General features: G+C 39.0%; 1 protein-coding gene across 1 annotated transcript in view; it reads right to left on the bottom strand.

Moving 5' to 3' along the window:
* Positions 1–20,050, bottom strand: part of Nup43 (nucleoporin 43) — a 120,183-nt gene that overhangs the window by 86,335 nt on the left and 13,798 nt on the right. Inside the window, exon 2 of the mRNA XM_090409374.1 lies at positions 5,719–5,847. Coding sequence (XP_090265500.1) covers positions 5,719–5,847 — 129 coding nt within the window. The remainder of the gene's footprint in view (positions 1–5,718; positions 5,848–20,050) is intronic.

Here is a 20,050-nt window from a genome sequence, read left to right as displayed (position 1 = left end):
TATGCAGACTGATACTGCTTCTCTCCAACAATTTCTGACCACTTCCCATGCACTACTAACATTCTTTCCTTGTAGCTTCTCAAGTCATGGCACTGCTCCAAGAATTGTCTGTCATAATTACCATATTTTTAGTTCAACATAAACTACATGTCTGGCAACTTCCCAGAACAAGACTGCATGGATACTCTCCCAAACTGGATGCATAGTACATACTATTTGATTATGGATATATCTTCTGATACTATTACCAGATCCAACACTCTAAAATCCCTGGTCACTTGTATAACATGCTGTTTCTGGTAATTAACCCTTAGCAACTATATAAATTGTACTTCCATCTTGCCATGCTCCCTTTCCTTCCTCTAATCCAGTGTTTCTCAAAGTGTGGTACGCGGACCCCCAGGGGTCTGCGAAAGGTCTACAGGGGGTCTGTGGCAATTTCAGCTATGCATCATTAATGCATGGAATAAAATTTAAGTTTAAGATCATAAAACGTTCCTATTGTATCACTGAATAAGGTACAGAGACATCTGCAGGCTGTGTAATATATTTCTCAACAAACAGTGCAATTAGAGACAACTGGGTAAAAACGGCACTAACTAATGAATCTCATGACCCCTCCCACAAAATGCTGTATAGCAAACAATCAAAACCATATGGTGCACCGGCAACTTATGGTTTTGTTTGAGTGAACGTGTTAAAACTAAGAAATATATAGTGAATGTGTTTCAGACATTATATAAGGAATTCGGTTGAAGAGAATTAGCATTTCAACTGAACTGTTGGCTTGCTTTTGTCAATTAGTAGCGCGATCTTTTGTTAATACCACACCAATCATATGAATGTCTTCATAGCTGCTTTATCTCTACTGGCCTACCACTGCTGTCTGTTTCGAGTTCTGCTTTCACTAGCCATTTGTTGAAGGACTGTTCGTTAAATACGGTAATTTTTTTTAGCTTTCAAATTCTTAAGAATGGATCACTGGTTAAAGACTGGATTTTTAAAATGCACAAAAGAGAGGAACATAGTAGATACAAGTAGCTGTCAGCAACAAGAAAATGTTGATATTGATGATGATGTGAAAATTACTATCATGCAGCATTTAAAAAGCTTACAAATGAATCTAGAAAAGTATTTCCCTGAATTGGACATTAATAGTGAGTGGATATTATGTTGGAGGTTTAATGGATTTTTTTACAACACTCACAAAGAATTAAAATAGAATTTAATACTTCCTATATTTCGTCCTAGTCACTAGGACATCTACGGGGATTACAAAGACAATTAATGTAACATGCCCACAAAAACTTACAATACTAAGCCCAACCACGTGGGTGACAATAAAGTCCTATCTAGGTGGAGCGCTCTCTAAGGGCAGTTGTAGGTGGCCTGGAATGTAAGGTGGGACCTCTGGTGATGACTGTTTCCCAAATCTTCGGAAGCTTAATGCAACCGTATTTGTTAAGATTTGGTTGGTTTTTGAGAGCTGCTGCTGCTTCTAAGAAGAGTCTCTCTTTCTTGAATTTGCTGTGGTGGAGCATGGCGGTTTTCTTCCATGATACTCTGTGGGTGGTGTCCAAAACGTGGTCAGCCAAGCCTGAATGGCCATAGTTGTGTTTAACGATGTACGACTTGTGTTCCTCCAGGCGGATGGATGCTGATCTGCCTGTCTGTCCAAAGTACGCAAGCTTACAGGAACAGGGTACTTTGTAAACTCCAGGCAGAGAGAGAGGAGGGAGCTGATCTTTTGTAGAACGGATAAGGGTAGCCAGTTTGCGGTAGGGCTTATATGCTGTGTGTAGGTTATACTTTTTTAGTATCTTGGCTATTTTTTCACTCAGGCCTATAGTAGATGCCACCAATGCACCTTGTTACAGACTGTCTAAACAGCTGGCCAACTCTCTGTCCCCCCTCACCGGAAATTCAGCTTCCTATATAAAAAACTCAACCCACTTTAAAGCCCTCACAGAAAATTTAACCTTGAATAATACAGACATATTAGTAAGCTTTGATATCTCCTCCTTGTTTACCAATATTCCCTTAACTGACACTTTATCTCTCTTAGAAAACGTTTTTCCCTCTGACATCTTAGATCTCTTTTCCTTTGCCATCAACTCTGGGTATTTCGCTTGGAATAACAAAATCTACAAGCAGATAGAGGGAACCGCCATGGGCTCCCCTCTCTCACCCCCCCTTGCCAATTTCTATATGGAAGATTTCGAAAAACGAGCCATAGACTCAGCCCCACTCAAACCTTCTATCTGGCTTAGATATGTAGATGATGTGTTCTCTATTTGGCCTCATGGCCCAGACACGTTAGATTCCTTCCTTGGTCATCTCAATAGCCTACATCCAAGAATCCAGTTTACTATGGAAAAGGAAAAGAACAATTGTTTACCCTTCCTAGACACCTTAGTCATGCGCCTGCCTAATGATACACTTGCCTTCACTGTATACAGAAAACCCACACACACAGGCAGATACATTCACAAACTCTCCCACCACCACCCCTCACAACAATATGGCATCATTAAAACCCTTACCAAGAGAGCCCACAATCTTTGTTCCAGTGGAACCGCCCTCACTACTGAGCTTAACCACATACACAGAACTTTCCTCTCCAATGGCTACAGCGAACACAGCATCAAAAAAATAATAAATTCCTCCCCCATTCCCCGTCCCTCTCTTCAACAAGAATTCAAAAATGCCATCACCATACCCTACATCCGTGGCACTTCGGAAAAAATAGCCAAGATACTAAAAAAGTATAACCTACACACAGCATATAAGCCCTACCGCAAACTGGCTACCCTTATCCGTTCTACAAAAGATCAGCTCCCTCCTCTCTCTCTACCTGGAGTTTACAAAGTACCCTGTTCCTGTAAGCTTGCGTACTTTGGACAGACAGGCAGATCAGCATCCATCCGCCTGGAGGAACACAAGTCGGCATCGTTAAACACAACTATGGCCATTCAGGCTTGACTGACCACGTTTTGGACACCACCCACAGAGTATCATGGAAGAAAACTGCCATGCTCCACCACAGCAAATTCAAGAAAGAGAGACTTTTCTTAGAAGCAGCAGCAGCTCTCAAAAACCAACCAAATCTTAACAAATACGGTTGCATTAAGCTTCCGAAGATTTGGGAAACAGTCATCACCAGAGGTCCCACCTTACATTCCAGGCCACCTACAACTGCCCTTAGAGGGCGCTCCACCTAGATAGGACTTTATTGTCACCCACGTGGTTGGGCTTAGTATTGTAAGTTTTTGTGTGCATGTTACATTAATTGTCTTTGTAATCCCCGTAGATGTCCTAGTGACTAGGACGAAATATAGGAAGTATTAAATTCTATTTTAATTCTTTGTGAGTGTTGTAAAAAATCCATTAAACCTCCAACATAATGTCCTCACAGCACTTAAGCCTCTACACAAGAAGAGTGAGTGGATAAGATACCCTTTCAATAAAAACAAATTTATGCCAAAGGGTCTATCGTCAATAGAAGAAGAACAACTTTTAGAACTAGCTTCTGATGGTTTCCTAAAAAATAAATACAGCGAGAATGTTATCATTTTGGCTACAAATACAGAATGAATTTCCTGAATTAACAGATAAAGCTCTAAGGTTCATTTTTCTATTTCCAAGTTCATATCTGTGCGAAGTTGGATTTTTGGCACTTGTAGATATTAAGACGAAGAAGAGGAATCGCATTATAGATGTCGAACTGCATCTGAGATTGAAATTAATAACTATAGAGCCAAATTTTGCTGAAATTTTATCTCACCATAAGCAATTTCACTCCTCTCATTGATAAATTATTTCAAGTAAGTAAAACTTTATAGTATCTTTATAAAGTTTGTTCTATTAAAAATAAATCATATTTTTCGTTTACATGAACATATAAATTCAAATAAAATAGATTTAATTTTTAATATTTTAAATTAATTTATTAATTTTAATTAATTAATTAATTTATTTTTAATTAATTAATTAATTAAGGAGTGCTTGGTAATAATAAAAAAATTTAAGAAGGGGTCCACGGATATCTGAAGTTTGAGAAATACTGCTCTAATCTATGTTCCAGGGCAACCACATGCAAGTTGTGCCCCACACAAAAGCGACTGATCAGGAGGGGTGCTATTTCATTTACCCAGGGGATGGTCCTGGTCCCAATAGTTAGTCTTCCCATAATCATTGATCAGTCTGAACTCTTTGTGTTAATTTGCCAAAACACAGCATCTTCCTGTGGATCCCCGCTGGTCTATAGCAACCAAAAACATATTTTGTCCTATTGGCCTCTATCTCACACTGGATAGCCTCAAATAAATCATCTTCCCAGACCTAAAATCCTCTTTAACTTCTAATTTTTTTGGTTGTAATTCTTCAATTATCATCATGAATATCTCGACACCTGTCCTTTTCACTCTACCATCACTGAAAATACAATCCATTTACATTCTATCCCTGTAATTATATCATTTTCTGTCAACCAGGTCTGACTGATGCTTATAATTTTTGGCCAAGTGGAGCTGACCAAAACTCCTCTCCCTTATTCCTCATACTTCCAGCATTCGTGTACATGCATTTCAACATCCTCTTTCACCCACAATTACCCTTGTGTAATGATTGTGAAATATATAAGCCTATCCAGTTTCCATACTTATTTGGATTTGAATATAGATATGTTTATCATATGATGATACACTGGCTGGGATACTTACATCGGTATTCGATGCAAGTCCATCTTATGAAACCAATATATTACTAATATATTACTAATAGTAGATAAGGAATTGAAATTTAGGGGACACATTGCAAAAGTGACCAAAACAGCTCATCAAATCACTTGGTTGCTGAAGAATACAATGACAAGCAGAGACAAGCAAGGTTATTGTTCCTCTGTATCGAGCCTTGATAAGACCCCATCTAGACTACTGTGCTCAGATTTGGTCACCTAGGTTTCTTCTTGATGGGGAGGAGGTGGAGAGGATCCAGAGGCGAGTGACCAAGATGATAGCAGGTCTGTGAAATGAACCGTATGAGAACAGGTTGAGGATTTGTGGGTTGCAAAAATTGGTTGATAGGCGGAGGAGGGGAGATATGATTGAGACATTCAAATTACTGAAGGGTTTCTATAAAATTAATTCAGAAGATATTTTTGAGAACAGGGCTGGTTGTGGGAGGACTAGGGGACATCCATGGAAACTGGGCAAAAGTGTGGTTAGTAAAGGTGTTAGAGCTGGGTTCTTTACTTTTAGAGTAGTGAATGAGTGGAATGCGCTCCCTGAGTCTGTAGTGGATGCTGTGACAGTGAATGAGTTTAAGGCGAGGTATGATAGATACTGTATGAATGTCAAATAGTTGTGATGAATATGATTTGGGGCCTCCCTCGATGAGTCCAATGACTCCCTGGAGTTGCCCGTAATAATAGTAATAGTAATAATGCTTTCAATAAGAATAATATATTTCAATACTATTGGTGGCACCTCAAGAGTTTCTGGGAATTGCTGTCTCTGAATATGGAAAACTCACCTTCAGATGAAAAAGATCTGATAAAGGTCCTTTGCATTCTAGATGGGGTTCAAACCCAGTTGTTTCCAAACAAAGGGCTTTGTCCATACTGACTGAACAATGGAGGCTCTGCATACAGATTAAAGAAATAAAAAGTGAAGTTTACAAGTGATATTAGATTTATGACAAAATTACTTAAATACTTACATTGATATCAGTTACGTTACCAAGGTGATAATGTTCAGCAACTTTTTTCAATTCTCTCCTTTCTTCTGATGTATCAATATCTTTGTTTGTCTTTTTATTTGAATACTGCCACGAGCATACAGAATTATCCTAGTAAATGTAAAATACAGCAATTCTTATTTCATTCAAGTACTTTTAACAATCAATTATGAATTAAAATGCAATTCGAGAAATGTTCACTATAATTTAATGCGAGTTTTCATGAGCATTGTAAATTAATAAAAATTGAACACTTGCACTTAAGAAAAAGTGAAAATTATTACCAGGAAAGCTAACAAGTATAACTGTTCCATTTTTAATCATTTTTACTTTGCCATACATTTCCATTCATCATCAGTTTCACTGAACATAAGAAAATGCAAAATTTGAGTTTTAATAATAGATATTAAATACCATATTTCATTATATACCACTTTCTTTCAGATATATATCAAAAATACCTTTACATTTTATGTAAAGGTATTTCACACCTTTACATTTTATTACATTTCCTAGACACTATGGCATTTAAAACTGTCAAATGTATTTATTGTTTCCAGATAGCCATTTTATTATTATTAATATTATTAATATCTTATTATTAAGATCTGACCTCCATGGAGTCAGAGCCTGATTGTGGGAAGTACAAACTATCGCAACAAAGCTCATCCAACTTTGCCTTAAACTGAATCAATGTGTCTATATTCACAACACACTCAGGCAATGCATTTCACTCACCAACCACTCTCCATGTAAAGAACCTTCACCTCACTCCTCTGCTCATACTCTTGTTATAGAGTTTCCAGGGATGGACTTTTGTTCTATCCCCCACTTCCATTCTATGAAACATTTCTTCAAACAACCCCTGACTAGCTTATATATCTCAATCATATCATATCCTCCTCCGTTTCACAAGGCTTTGCAATTTACATTCATCTGACTTAATACTTCACATTCTAAAGACCACTGACCATCTTTGTGAATCTTCTCTAGATCCTAACATATCCTCATCATCACCATGAAAACCTGGTGACCAAATCTGTGAACAATAATGCATATGAGGCCTGATCAAGGCCTAATATAATGGCATCAACCGCTTTAATTCTGCATGTCAGGGGCCTTTGCATCATTGCCATTACCCAATGTCACATCTTCACAACTTGTGCAATGTGGCATCTGAATTTCAGGTCCTTGTCCAGATCTCTCATCTCCTCTACCTCCTTTAAAGTTTCCTCACCAAGTGTATACTTTGCATCCCATCATTGTTAGGCAAATTTCAAAACCTTACACTTTGCAACATTGAACCAACAGTTGTAGTTACCTGCCCATTCATGCAATCTATTCAAGTCCTCCTGTAAGGCCATAACATCTGCTTGACTCTGCATTGCTCTCCCCAGTTTTGCATCATCTGCAAATAGCTGTATATCACCAGTTAAACTCATCTCAATATTATTATTATTATTATTATTACGGGCAACTCCAGGGAGTCATTAGACTCATCGAGGGAGGCCCCAAATCATTTTCATCACAACTATTCGACATTCATACAGTATCTATCATACCTCGCCTTAAACTCATTCACTGTCACAGCATCCACCACAGACTCAGGGAGCGCATTCCACTCATTCACTACTCTAAAAGTAAAGAACCCAGCTCTAACACCTTTACTAACCACACTTTTGCCCAGTTTCCATGGATGTCCCCTAGTCCTCCCACAACCAGCCCTGTTCTCAAAAATATCTTCTGAATTAATTTTATAGAAACCCTTCAGTAATTTGAATGTCTCAATCATATCTCCCCTCCTCCGCCTATCAACCAATTTTTGCAACCCACAAATCCTCAACCTGTTCTCATACGGTTCATTCCACAGACCTGCTATCATCTTGGTCACTCGCCTCTGGATCCTCTCCACCTCCTCCCCATCAAGAAGAAACCTAGGTGACCAAATCTGAGCACAGTAGTCGAGATGAGGTCTTATCAAGGCTCGATACAGAGGAACAATAACCTGCTTGTCTCTGCTTGTCAACGTATTCTTCAGCAACCAAGTGATTTGATGAGCTGATTTGGCCACTTTTGCAATGTGTCCCCTAAATTTCAATTCCTTATCCACCAACACTCCTAAATCTCGTGCCTCATCAATTTCCTGGAGCACGGTTCCACCAATGCAGTAAACTGCCTCCCATCTTTTCACCCCAAAATGCATAACCTTACATTTTGCCACATTAAATTGACATCCATTCTCCCTAGCCCAGACCTCCAATCTATCCAAATCATCCTGCAAAATTTTGACGTCATCTGCATTCACTATTGCCCTACCCAACTTTGCATCATCCGCAAACAAATGAACTGTTCCTCTCAGATCCTTTCCTATATCATTTATGAACAAATTAAACAGCAGTGGTCCAAGAACAGATCCTTGTGGTACACCACTAGTCACAGGCCGTCTTGTGGACTCTACTCCTGAGTAAACCACTCTCTGATATCTCTCCGTCAACCACCCTCCTATCCATCTCACCAACCCTATGTCCATTCCCATATGCTGCAATTTACTGATTAGAATTCCATGTGGTATCCTGTCAAAGGCCTTAGCAAGGTCCAGCAGAATCACTGTAAACCCATTACCCTTATCCAGTTCAGCCGTCACTGTGTTATAATACGTGAGCAAGTTACTGAGGCATGACCTACCCTTCACAAAACCATGCTGTCCGCGATACAGTATCCCATTTTCTTCTATCCAATCTTGTATTTTCCTCTTGACTATTTTCTCTAAGACCTTGATAATGATTCCTGTTATGCTGATTGGCCGGTAATTTTCAACAGCAGCCTTGGAACCACCTTTGTGCAGTGGAACTATTTTCCCCTCTTTCCACCCCCTTGGGACTGACCCAGTCCTGAGGCTCAAATTAAACATAATGGTCAAGGGCACTGACAATTCTTTTGCCGCTTCACGTACGACACGAGCTGGTATACCATCCAATCCCACAGATGTATTGACATTGAGGTTCTGTAACAGACTAGTTACCTCTACCTCATTCATCACAATTCCAGTATAAGCTGTTGGTTCCTCCATTTCCGCAAGGCCACCACCTGGATGATATACTCTTGCAAAGTGCTCGCTCAGTAATTCCACAACATCGACTGATTCAGTTACCTCCCTACCCTCAGCATTTTTTAAGATCATTCTACCATGAGCATTTTTCCTTTTACTTGCAACATATTGAAAAAACTGTTTGGGATTCTCTTTAGCCTGCATGGCCAATTTCCTTTCGTAATCTGCTTTTGCTTTTCTTACCACCCTTGTTACCATCCTGGCCTGAGCTTTATACTGTTCATGCACCTGATGGTCACCCTTCTCCTTAAATTCCCTCCACAATTGTTTCTTTTTTTGCAGCTCAAGCTTAATAGTGTTATTTATCCATTTAACCCCTACCTGATTTATTATTCGGACTCTTGGTATACAGTCAACCATTGCCTCCTGCAAACAGTTCTTGACCACCTCCCATGCACCATCAACATCCAGCCCTTGCAGTTTTACATGCCATGGCATTGAGCCAAGCACACACCTAAGCTTGTCATACTTACCAGCCCGATAATTCCACATATACCCTGTCTTAATTGTAAATTCGACTCCTTTAGCCACCTCCCAAGTCATGACCTTATGGTCACTCTCACCAATTGGTGGCAACAAGGTCATGTTCGTTACAGCCACATTCTCAGTTGCAATTACTAGGTCCAGCACTCTCTGCCCCCTGGTATTTTCCAATACATGTTGCCGTAGATAGTTGTCCCTTAATAACTGCATAAAATCCAATTCCTTCCTCCCATGTGCCCTCTCCTCTTTCCAGTCAATATTACCATAATTGAAATCACCCATAATAATTACCCTCTTTCCATTCATTTCTTCTATTTGCTTATGCATACTATTCCCACCATCCACTCCATCACCTGGTCTATAGCAGCACCCAATTGTATATTTTGTTCTGCTAGATTGTATCTCACACCAAACAGCCTCAAATGTGCTTTTTTCCCCATCCTGCAGTTCAACTTCTATACTCCTTGGCTGAAGCTCATCAGCTATCATCAATAACACTCCTCCCCCCCTTTTTATTCACCCTGTCACTCCTGAACACGCTATACCCATCGCATTCAATCCCACTAGCTTTATCATCTTCTGTCAGCCATGTTTCACTAATACCGACAACCTGTGGCCTGGAAGTGCCAACCATGGCCAAAAACTCTTCCTTCTTGTTCCTAATACTCCTGGCATTAGTGTACATGAATCGCAGAAGCCCATTTGTCCCATCCCTACTTTGATTCCTTATACTAATTATCCCATTCTGATTTGTTGTCCGTCGTACTCGCCCGGGCATAATATACTCATTCATACACTTAACTGCCCCCCCTAAAGTCTGCATATCTACTCCCCCCCCTCTTAATAAATCTAGTTTCCCTGAGTCTGTACATCCACTTCCACATCATTCATCAACACTCTTTCAAGTCTCCGTACACCAACTCCATTCAAATGTAACCCATCCATCTTATATAAGTCCTTTCGCCCATCGAACTCATTCCACACATCCACAAATTCCACACCACTCTCCATGCATAACCCACGCATAAAGTCATTGGCAATTATGGCCCTCCTTCTAAACACTTCGCTGTCATACCGCGGTAAGATACTCACCATCCTAACTCTCTCACTCTTCTCTTTTGCTACCTCAAACAACTCCCTCACATCCTCTATCATTTCCATTTTGTCCTCTTTCAAATCATTCGTTCCTGCCACTATTATCATCTCTTTCACCCTCTGTTTTTGCAGTCGAATAGATTCGCTGACGTCCTTTATGTTCGCACCCGGCTGGTACGACTTCGTTAAACTCTCAATTATTACGCCTCTTAATAGCGAATCCCCATACAGCACTCGCTCCTTCATTTTATTGACGTTTACGTACATTCTATTGTTTGCCGTCACAGACTTCCGCCGGTTATTTGTCGGTACGTTCAACACACATTTTTGCATACGCTCCAGTTGTCGTTTGGCTCTGTGTATCGCGCCATTTAAACGGGCAATTTCGCTACTCGCATTTATCTCACCATTTTCATTATCGATCAAATCATCCATTCCTTCGGTGTTTCTACCTTCATTTACACTTTCAGCGACGCTCTCACACATATCTGGCACTACCACGCAATTCTCTAGTACACCGCCATTTTCTGCATTCTGACTACCGTTAACGATATCAGTCTCGATACACGAAACACGCTTGAAGTCCTCATTCTCTTTACACTTTCTACACATATTAACTCCACTATCACTTTCTAACCAGACTCCTACCGCTCTTCGCAAGGCATACATCTCACAGACAGCACATTGCATAAATTCTTTTACATCAAAACTCTTAAGCAAGCATGGCGACCTGGCCGCCATTTTTTTCTTTATCGGTGCCATGTGTACGCTATCTTTTCTTAAAAATAATAGTTAAAATAACAGAAAACACGCAAAAATTGCACAGACACACCAAGAAACAAAATGCAAACAATACTACTTAAAATTCTGGTAAAATATCTAATGTTAACACAAAATAATACTGATCTTTTCAGGAGCTCTCGACAAGCCGACGATCTAATCCGTGCGACACCTAGCGACCTGATATCATTCCCAAAAGCGACCTGATATCATTCACAGTCCCAAAATTGACCCCTGCAGCAAACTACTAGTGACTTTCTTCTTTCAGGATACTGCACCCCCCCCCCATTTACAATTTTCAGATACCTATCTGATATTCAATTTTAAAATCTTTTGCATTTCTTTTAATGATGTACATACACACAGACATGTCATCTGCATCCATAATTGAAAGAAATGCAAAAGATTTTAAAATTGAATAATATCAGATAGGTATCTGAAAATTGTAAATGGGGGGAAGGGGGTGCAGTATCCTGAAAGAAGAAAGTCACTAGTAGTTTGCTGCAGGGGTCAGTTTTGGGACTGTTGTTGTTCAGTTTGTATATTAATGATATTGAGATGAGTTTAACTGGTGATATACAGCTATTTGCAGATGATGCAAAACTGGGGAGAGCAATGCAGAGTCAAGCAGATGTTATGGCCTTACAGGAGGACTTGAATAGATTGCATGAATGGGCAGGTAACTACAACTGTTGGTTCAATGTTGCAAAGTGTAAGGTTTTGAAATTTGCCTAACAATGATGGGATGCAAAGTATACACTTGGTGAGGAAACTTTAAAGGAGGTAGAGGAGATGAGAGATCTGGACAAGGACCTGAAATTCAGATGCCACATTGCACAAGTTGTGAAGATGTGACATTGGGTAATGGCAATGATGCAAAGGCCCCTGACATGCAGAAATAAAGAGGTTGATGTGCTTATAATAAATACTGCTTATTTTCACAATTTCTGCAACTAAAGAGACAAACTATGTGCAACTGGCTTCAATATTTTTAGTTTAAGCTAAATTAGTCAAGAATAAACGAGTAGGTGGTGCAAACTCCTATTTTTTATCTATGTTTTGACTGGATACTGAGGGATAAAAGTAAAATATAGTTTATTAGCACTTTTTCTTTTTTATGCACCTTCTTCAGGTGCATAAAAAAGAAAACCAAGCAAAAAACTTGAAGGAATAAACTCTAAACAAACAAAGCGTTAGCATACACAGTTCAGTATTAAAGCGTTGTCGTTTGGATATTTAAAACTGTTCACTGGATAATCTCACTGTTGGGCGTGCACATGAGTTCAGAATCTCGTGAAAACCAAAGTTGGATAGCAGCATAAAGACAGTCTGATAGGTTATAATTAAGGTTGTTATTAAGATGTATAGGATTAAGGATGATTTCTTTAGATTCCATTATCCTTCTTTCTAGTGCGTCATAGCAACAAAAGATATTATTTGATCTGTCCCGTAGAACTGAAAGGATTAGGTTTTTTTCATTAGTGTTAGCAGAAAACAGAACATGGTTTGACAGAGCACTAGCCTGTGTTCTGCCGTATGTCCCTCTTGTGTGTTCTTCAATACATAACTCAATGGACTTATCAGGCTGACCAAAATATGGTTTTTCACAGGTACACCAGATCTGGTAGATGCCGGGATATTTAAGGTTGTCATGCCTTGGTTTGGGTCGGCTCAGTAAGGAAAGGAGTTTAGGAAGGAGAGTGAATAACATCTTGATGATGTATTTCTTAAGAACTTTGGTCAATTTGGGTGAAACAGAGCTAATATATGGTAGAGAAATATGACATTTTATACTATTGGTGTCTTCATTATGGCATGGGAGAGGATTTAAAAGTAATTTATTAATTGTCTTCTTGGAATAACCATTCTGTTGGAAAGTAGTACGAAGAAATGTAAGCTCTTTGTTAATCTCCTCCTCTTCACAAAGAAGGGAGTGAGCTCAATTTCCTAGCGTCGAGATGATTTCAAGTTTTTGAGGTTGAAAATGGTGGGACTGAGTGTGTGGAGATAACTGTTCGTGTGAGTAGGTTTCCTGTAAATCGAGATTTATTTTTCAGAGAAGTGAGTGAGTTTAACATCTAAAAAAGGAAGAGAGTCATATATATATATATATATATATATATATATATATATATATTTTTTTTTTTTTTTAATGTGAATCTCACTCATAAAAAGGTTGTAAATCTATATTAGTGCAGTGGGTAGACACTATGTACTGGATTAACTTGCAACTCAACTAACCAAAACGTGGTACTTTTCCAGACCATTTTAGGCCTCCAAAAATGCATGGTAACAGCCTTGTACCAAATAACAACCACTGCTGACCATCCAAAGATATTCATAAACAACCAGGACCAAAGCAAAATCCATGGCATCCCAGCTGGTTAGCTACAATTTGACAAACTAGACCAGCTATGTGTTCATTTGTTCTTGTATGTTTCTTTTGCAATGGTAAATAACTGTGAGCTGTTACTGATCACAAAGACACAACAAAATATAACTCCTGGCATTAGTATATTTTATACTAATGCCAGGAGTATCCGGAATAAGGGAGAAGAATTGGTGGCGCAGATAGCATCAGCCTGGCCAAAAATTATTGCGATCACTGAGACGTGGTTGACAGAAGGGGATATAACAACAGGAATAGAAGTCGCTGGGTATAGCATTTTTCGTCAGGATAGCAGGGGAAAGCGTGGTGGTGGGGTACTGCTTATGATAAGTGATGACCTATGTCCTCTAAGAGTGGAGAATTTGGAAGGAAGTGAGACAAATGATTTTGAGAGCGTATGGTGTGAGGTAGAGGTAGGCAAGACAGGATATTTAGTGGGGTGTTGCTACAGACTCAGGAGCACAGAGGATGGGGACCAGGAGATGTTTAGACAGCTAAGTTTGGCAAGTGCAAGAAGAATGATTGTTATGGGAGATTTTAACTTCAGTAGTATAAATTGGAGAGAGGAAGATGCATGTAGCAATAGGGGAAAGGAATTTCTAGAATTCTTGAGGGACATGTACCAGAGGGAACAAGAGGTTCAAAAGTTTTGGATTTGGTTATAGCATCAGAAGAGTTGATAATAACTGAGTTGATGTCTCTCCCACCAGTTGGAGAGAGTGACCATATGGTGTTGACTTGGAAAATGAATAGACATACAGGAGTATCAAAGAGACGGGAACTTATGTGGAATTATAAGGCAGGTGATTATAATAGTCTTAGACGTCAACTTCGGGAAGTTTCATGGAGGCAGGAATTGGAAGGCCGGGATATCACTAGTGAGTGGGAAATTGTGAAAGAATATTTGTTATCAGCAATGGTAAGTTGTATACCACGAGTGAAGAAGAGGATGCAATTTGGAGTAAAGTGGATGACAAACAATATTAAACAGGAATTGCATACGAAAAAGAGGCTATGGAAGAGATATAAGGAGACAGGTGAAGAGATGCATGAGGAATATAAGACACAGGCAAGAAGAGTGACTAGTGTGGTAAGGAAAGCGAAACTGGAATATGAGAGGAGATTGGCCCTAAGATCCAAAGAAAATCCTAGGGAATTTTTTAGCTATGTGGCCAGTAGGAGGAGAAATGACTGTGGAAGAATGATATTGTGGGATAAAAATGGGAATAGAGTGACTGATGCAGAGGACATAGTGGAATTGTTCAATGAACACTTTATTGGAGTATTTCATCCTAGAGGAGTCGGTTTTAATGCTAGAGGGATAGGACTGGTTCGAGGTCTGGAGGTACAGGAGGAGAGTGTGTTTCAGATACTGAGTACTCTGGATGTCAGTAAAGCTGTGGGACTCGATGGTATTTCACCACGAGTTTTGAGAGAATGTGCTAGGGAATTGACAGTGCCTTTAACGTGGCTTTTCAATGAAAGTCTGGCTTTGGCAAAGGTGCCCAGGGAATGGAAGGAAGGTAAGATAGTGCCATTTCATAAGGGTGGTAACAGACTGGAAGTGTCTAATTATAGGCCAGTCTGTGTGTCATCAGTAGTTGTTAAGATCTTGGAGAAAGTAGTGAGGGACCGTATACAGCATTGGGCAGATGAGGGTAATGTTATCTGTGAGAATCAACATGGATTTGTGAAAGGACGCTCTTGTTTTAGCAATATGCTAGCCTTTTATAATAAAGTTTCAAGAACATTAGATGAGGGAAAGGCATATACTGCAATTTTCTTAGACTTGGCAAAGGCATTTGACAGGGTGCCACATGATAAGCTGATATTTAAGTTGCAACACATCGGTCTGGATGTCAGGTTGGTCAACTGGATTCAGGATTGGCTGTCTGATAGGTATCAGAGAGTTGTGTATGGTGGAGCAGTTTCCAGGAGGCAGAGGGTTACATGTGGGGTCCCACAGGGCTCAGTACTAGGACCTATATTGTTTAACCTTTACATCAATGACATAGCCAGTGGATTGCAGGGGGATATTCAGTTGTTTGCGGATGATGCGAAGCTGGAAAGGATTATTAGTAATAGTGCAGATGTGGTAGCCCTGCAAGAGGATTTAAATAAGCTAGATATATGGGCAAATGAATGGGGATGTCAGTTTAATGCAGCAAAATGTAAGGTCTTGAGGTTTGGGAAACATCGATGGGATGCTGCATACTCTATGGGAGGGGTTATACTGGAGGAAGTAGGGGAGACAAGAGATCTGGGGTTGATGATTGATAGAAACCTGAAGTTTAGGGCACATATTGCAAAGGTGGTGAAGGTAACACAGAGGATTGCTGCTATTATGAGAAGGACACTGCCCTGCAGAGATAAGAGGGTTATCATTCCGTTGTATAAGTCTCTGATCAGACCACACTTGGACTATTGTTCTCAGATTTGGTCCCCAGGATTTGAAGGGGATAAATTAACTGTGGAAAGGATACAAAGACGGATGACAAAGATGGTTTCAGGACTGTACAAGGATAGTTATGAGGATCGGCTGAGAGAATGTGGACTGCAGAGCTTGGGTGGATAGAAGAAGGAGAGGTGATATGATTGAGACTTTTAAACTGTTGAGAGGTGGTTACAGGGTTGACACTGGGGAGTTCTTTCGCTTGGTTGAACAGCGGGAAGGAGTGATGACAAGAGGCCATCCCTGGAAGTTATGAAAGGAAACTGTGAGCAAGAGGGTAAGGAGTGGTTTCTTTGTGTGGAGGGTGGTTGAGCCGTGGAATGCATTGCCTGATGGAGTGGTGGGAGCGAGAACGGTCAGTGAGTTTAAAGAGTGGTATGATAGACTTTGTGTTTCTCAGGGGGGGGGGACCTCCCCTCGATGAGTCTTTTGACTCCTTGGAGGCCTGAATAATAATAATAATAATAATAAAAATGTGTATTTAAAATGAGCAAATCAAAGATTATACAAAAAATTTTTTTAAATAAATAAATGATGCAATACTTCTTAATGGAAGGAATAATTTAACTAATGGTGCAAAGAATATATCTCATAACTGAAAAAAAAAATCTATTATAATTTCAACTGGAATTGTTTTGCAATAAGAGGCACTTTTTAATATCTAAGTTTTCATTCAATTTTTTTAATTATCTGATGAGAAACTTTTTAAGATGAAATAACATAAAATAATGAATAAAACACTATAAAAAATAAACTAAGTGCCTTTACAGCTTTTCTCAACCAGATATAAATTTCCAAATACAAATCAAGGAAAAGAAGGAGTAGTCATAGTATTCAACACAAAATACGAGGCTAATCTTCTTGAATGGCAGTCAGTCTCAAGTAGAGTAATGTGGGCAAATATGAGAATGGGGAACTGGACAATGAGACTTATTTGTGCATATGGTCCCACAGAAGGTTCTACTAAGGTAGAAGTGGAGGAATTTTTTGACGCTTTAGAAAAAGCAACTGACACAATGAAAAATGAAAAGTTGGTCCTTGTTGGAGATCTAAATAGCATAGTAGGAAATGATTGTGAGACATACAAAAATATTTTGGGAAAATTTGGAGAAAAGAGCAAAGCTAATAATAATGGCAAATATCTATTGGATTTCTGCTCAGGACATGGACTGGTTATTACTAACACCATGTTCCAACATAAAAATGTGCACAAATTCACATGGAGTGAAGAGGCTAGGAATAAGAAAAGTCTCATTGACTATGTTATTGTCGATAGTGATGTTTTCTCCCTGCTGCAGGACACCAGAGTGTACAGAGGATTTGAAATTGGAAGTGATCACTATTTAGTCTTGAGCAGGATAAAATTGAATTTCATATTGAAAAGAATAACATGTAAGAAAGTTTTAAAGCGAATAAAAGTTGAGCAGCTTTCAGATGTGAGCTGTAGACTAAAATACACAAAGATTATTGAAGGAAAAATGAAAGAGTTTGAGAACAGGAATCAAACCTTGGAGATTCATTGGCAAACTCTGAAGAAAACATTGATTCTGCCAGAGAGGCATGTGGTGAGGTTGTTTGTAAGGATAAAAAAATCACAACTCCTTGGTGGACACAGGAGGTTAAAGAGGCAGTGAAGGAAAAGAAGAAAGCATATCAAAAGTTCCTGTCAAATAAGTCAGCTTGTGCTCTTAGAGAATATAGAGACAAATGCAAGAATGCTAAACTGTGTAAAACTAGCTAAACAAAAGTCATGGGAGGACTTTGGCAAGAATATAGAAAATAAATATCAAGAAGGTGGCAAAATATTCTGGAGGTTGTTGAAGAAGCTTAAGAATGGAGGAAAGAGTGCTATAAAAGAAATTAGAGATGATAAAGGTGACATGAAAACGGGAGAAAAAGATATCCTTGAAGTATGGAGTAATTACTTTGAAAAACTGCTAAATGAAACAAGCATTGATGACAGTACAGTGGTAAAAAACACTGACCAGGCATGCATTCAGAAATACATATCCATACTAGAAGTAGAACAAGCCATCAAAGGCTTGAAATGTGGAAAGGCAGCAGGAGTAGATGATATTCGACCAGAAATGCTGAAGTATGGTGGTATAAGAGTCTTACAGTGGCTGCACTGCATAGTTCAGAAAGCCTGGACAGAGGGACGAATTCCCGATGATTGGAGTAGAGCTCTCATAGTACCCATATATAAAAAGGGAAATAAAACTGCATGTGAGAATTACAGAGGTATTTCCCTACTGAGTGTTCCTGGCAAGATCTATGCAAGTATACTTGAGAAATGGTTGAGAAGAATTGTGGAAGAAAAGCTTGGTGAAGAACAAGCTGGATTCAGGCCAAATAGAGGCTGTCAGGATCAGATCTTCACTTTACAACAAATAGTCGAGAAAGCATGGGAATATAACAAAGATCTGTATTTAAGTTTTGTCGATCTGGAAAAGGCATATGACAAGGTGCCAAGAGAGAAGCTATTCAATACGCTGCAGTTATATGGTGTCAATGGGACATTATATCAAGCAATACTTAGTCTTTATTTGAGTTGTAAGTCAGCAGTTAGAATTGAAGGAAGTACAGGAAGATGGTTTAATGTTAAATCTGGTGTGAGACAAGGATGTACATTATCCCCTCTGTTATTCATTATCTATATGGATCGCATTATGAAGGAAAGTGGTATTAAACATGATATCGAAATTGGAGATGTTAATGTCAGCTCTTTGCTTTATGCGGATGATGTTATACTTCTAAATAAATCTGCTACAAGTCTGCAAGATTCTCTGACTAAATTGAATAGCTCTTGTAATAGATATGGTATGAAGGTCAGCAATAAAAAGACAAAGACAATGAAAATAGGCAGAATCATTGAAAATGTCAACTGTGTTGTGAATGGAGAACCTGTGGAACAAGTAAAACATTTCAGCTATTTAGGCACGATTTTTACTGAAGATGGTAAATTAAATATAGAAATAGACAACAGAATAAGCAAAGGTATGGTGGGAAGTCAATTGAATAAATTCATATGGAATAAGAGAGAAATTAGTCGCAACACTAAATTAGCTGTATACAAGACAGTGTTCAAACCAGTTTTAACTTATGGATCTGAGAGCTGGGTCAGAAGTAAAACATTTGACCAAAGACTAGAGACTTCAGATATGAGAGTCCTGAGAAAGATTATAGGCGTGAACAGGTGGCATCAATGGCAGTATCATATTAAAAACGAGGATATTAGGAAAGAACTTGACATTGTCAGCATCCAGGAATGCGTTAGCAGAGCTAATCTCAGGTGGTATGGTCACTTAAACAGAATGGGTGAGGAAAGATTAGCAAAACAAGTGTTTTCTTCCAGGTTGGCAGGAAAACGACCCAGAGGAAGACCAAGATATACATGAGTTGATATGGTACAAAGTGCCTTAGATGACAGAAATATAAGATCTGATAATGTTGGGGTCTTGACAAGTAACAGACTGATTTGGAGGAAAATTGTAGATAGGAAATTAATAATGATGTAATTTTTTTCATGTAGTACTATCATATCCTGTACACCCCTTGAGGGTACATGGCAGGAATTTGATGATGATGATGATGAAAAACTCCATTTTCATTTTCAAAACTGTCAGTTACATGTGTAATTCCAGTAATAAGAGAAAGTGATAATCAAATCAGTGAAATGTCTAGAAAACAGAATTTCCTAGCCAAGGTGTTGCCATACTCACTCATGCCGAGTGAGGCTTCACACTGTCCTGATGAATTTGAGTCTGTGAAAGATTCCACAGGAATGGCAAAAATGAATGGAAATCCCATTGTAAGGGTGGTGCAAAGACTGATGTATCCAACTATTGACCTATCAGTATCTCTGGAGTGTTGGCAAAGATTTTGGAAAAGTTGATTAGGGATCTACTTTGCAACAAACAGCATGGGTTTACTGAGGAAAAGTCATGTTTGAGCAACTTGCTTCCATTCTGTAATAATGTTATATCGAGTTAAACAAGGGGAATGA

The sequence above is a fragment of the Typopeltis vanoorti genome, chromosome 19, assembly GCF_054136105.1.
Source record: "Typopeltis vanoorti isolate ZY-2024b chromosome 19, IOZ_Tvanoo_1.0, whole genome shotgun sequence".
Taxonomy (NCBI): Eukaryota; Metazoa; Arthropoda; class Arachnida; order Uropygi; family Thelyphonidae; genus Typopeltis; species Typopeltis vanoorti.
This window is presented reverse-complemented; position numbering and strand designations above follow the sequence as displayed.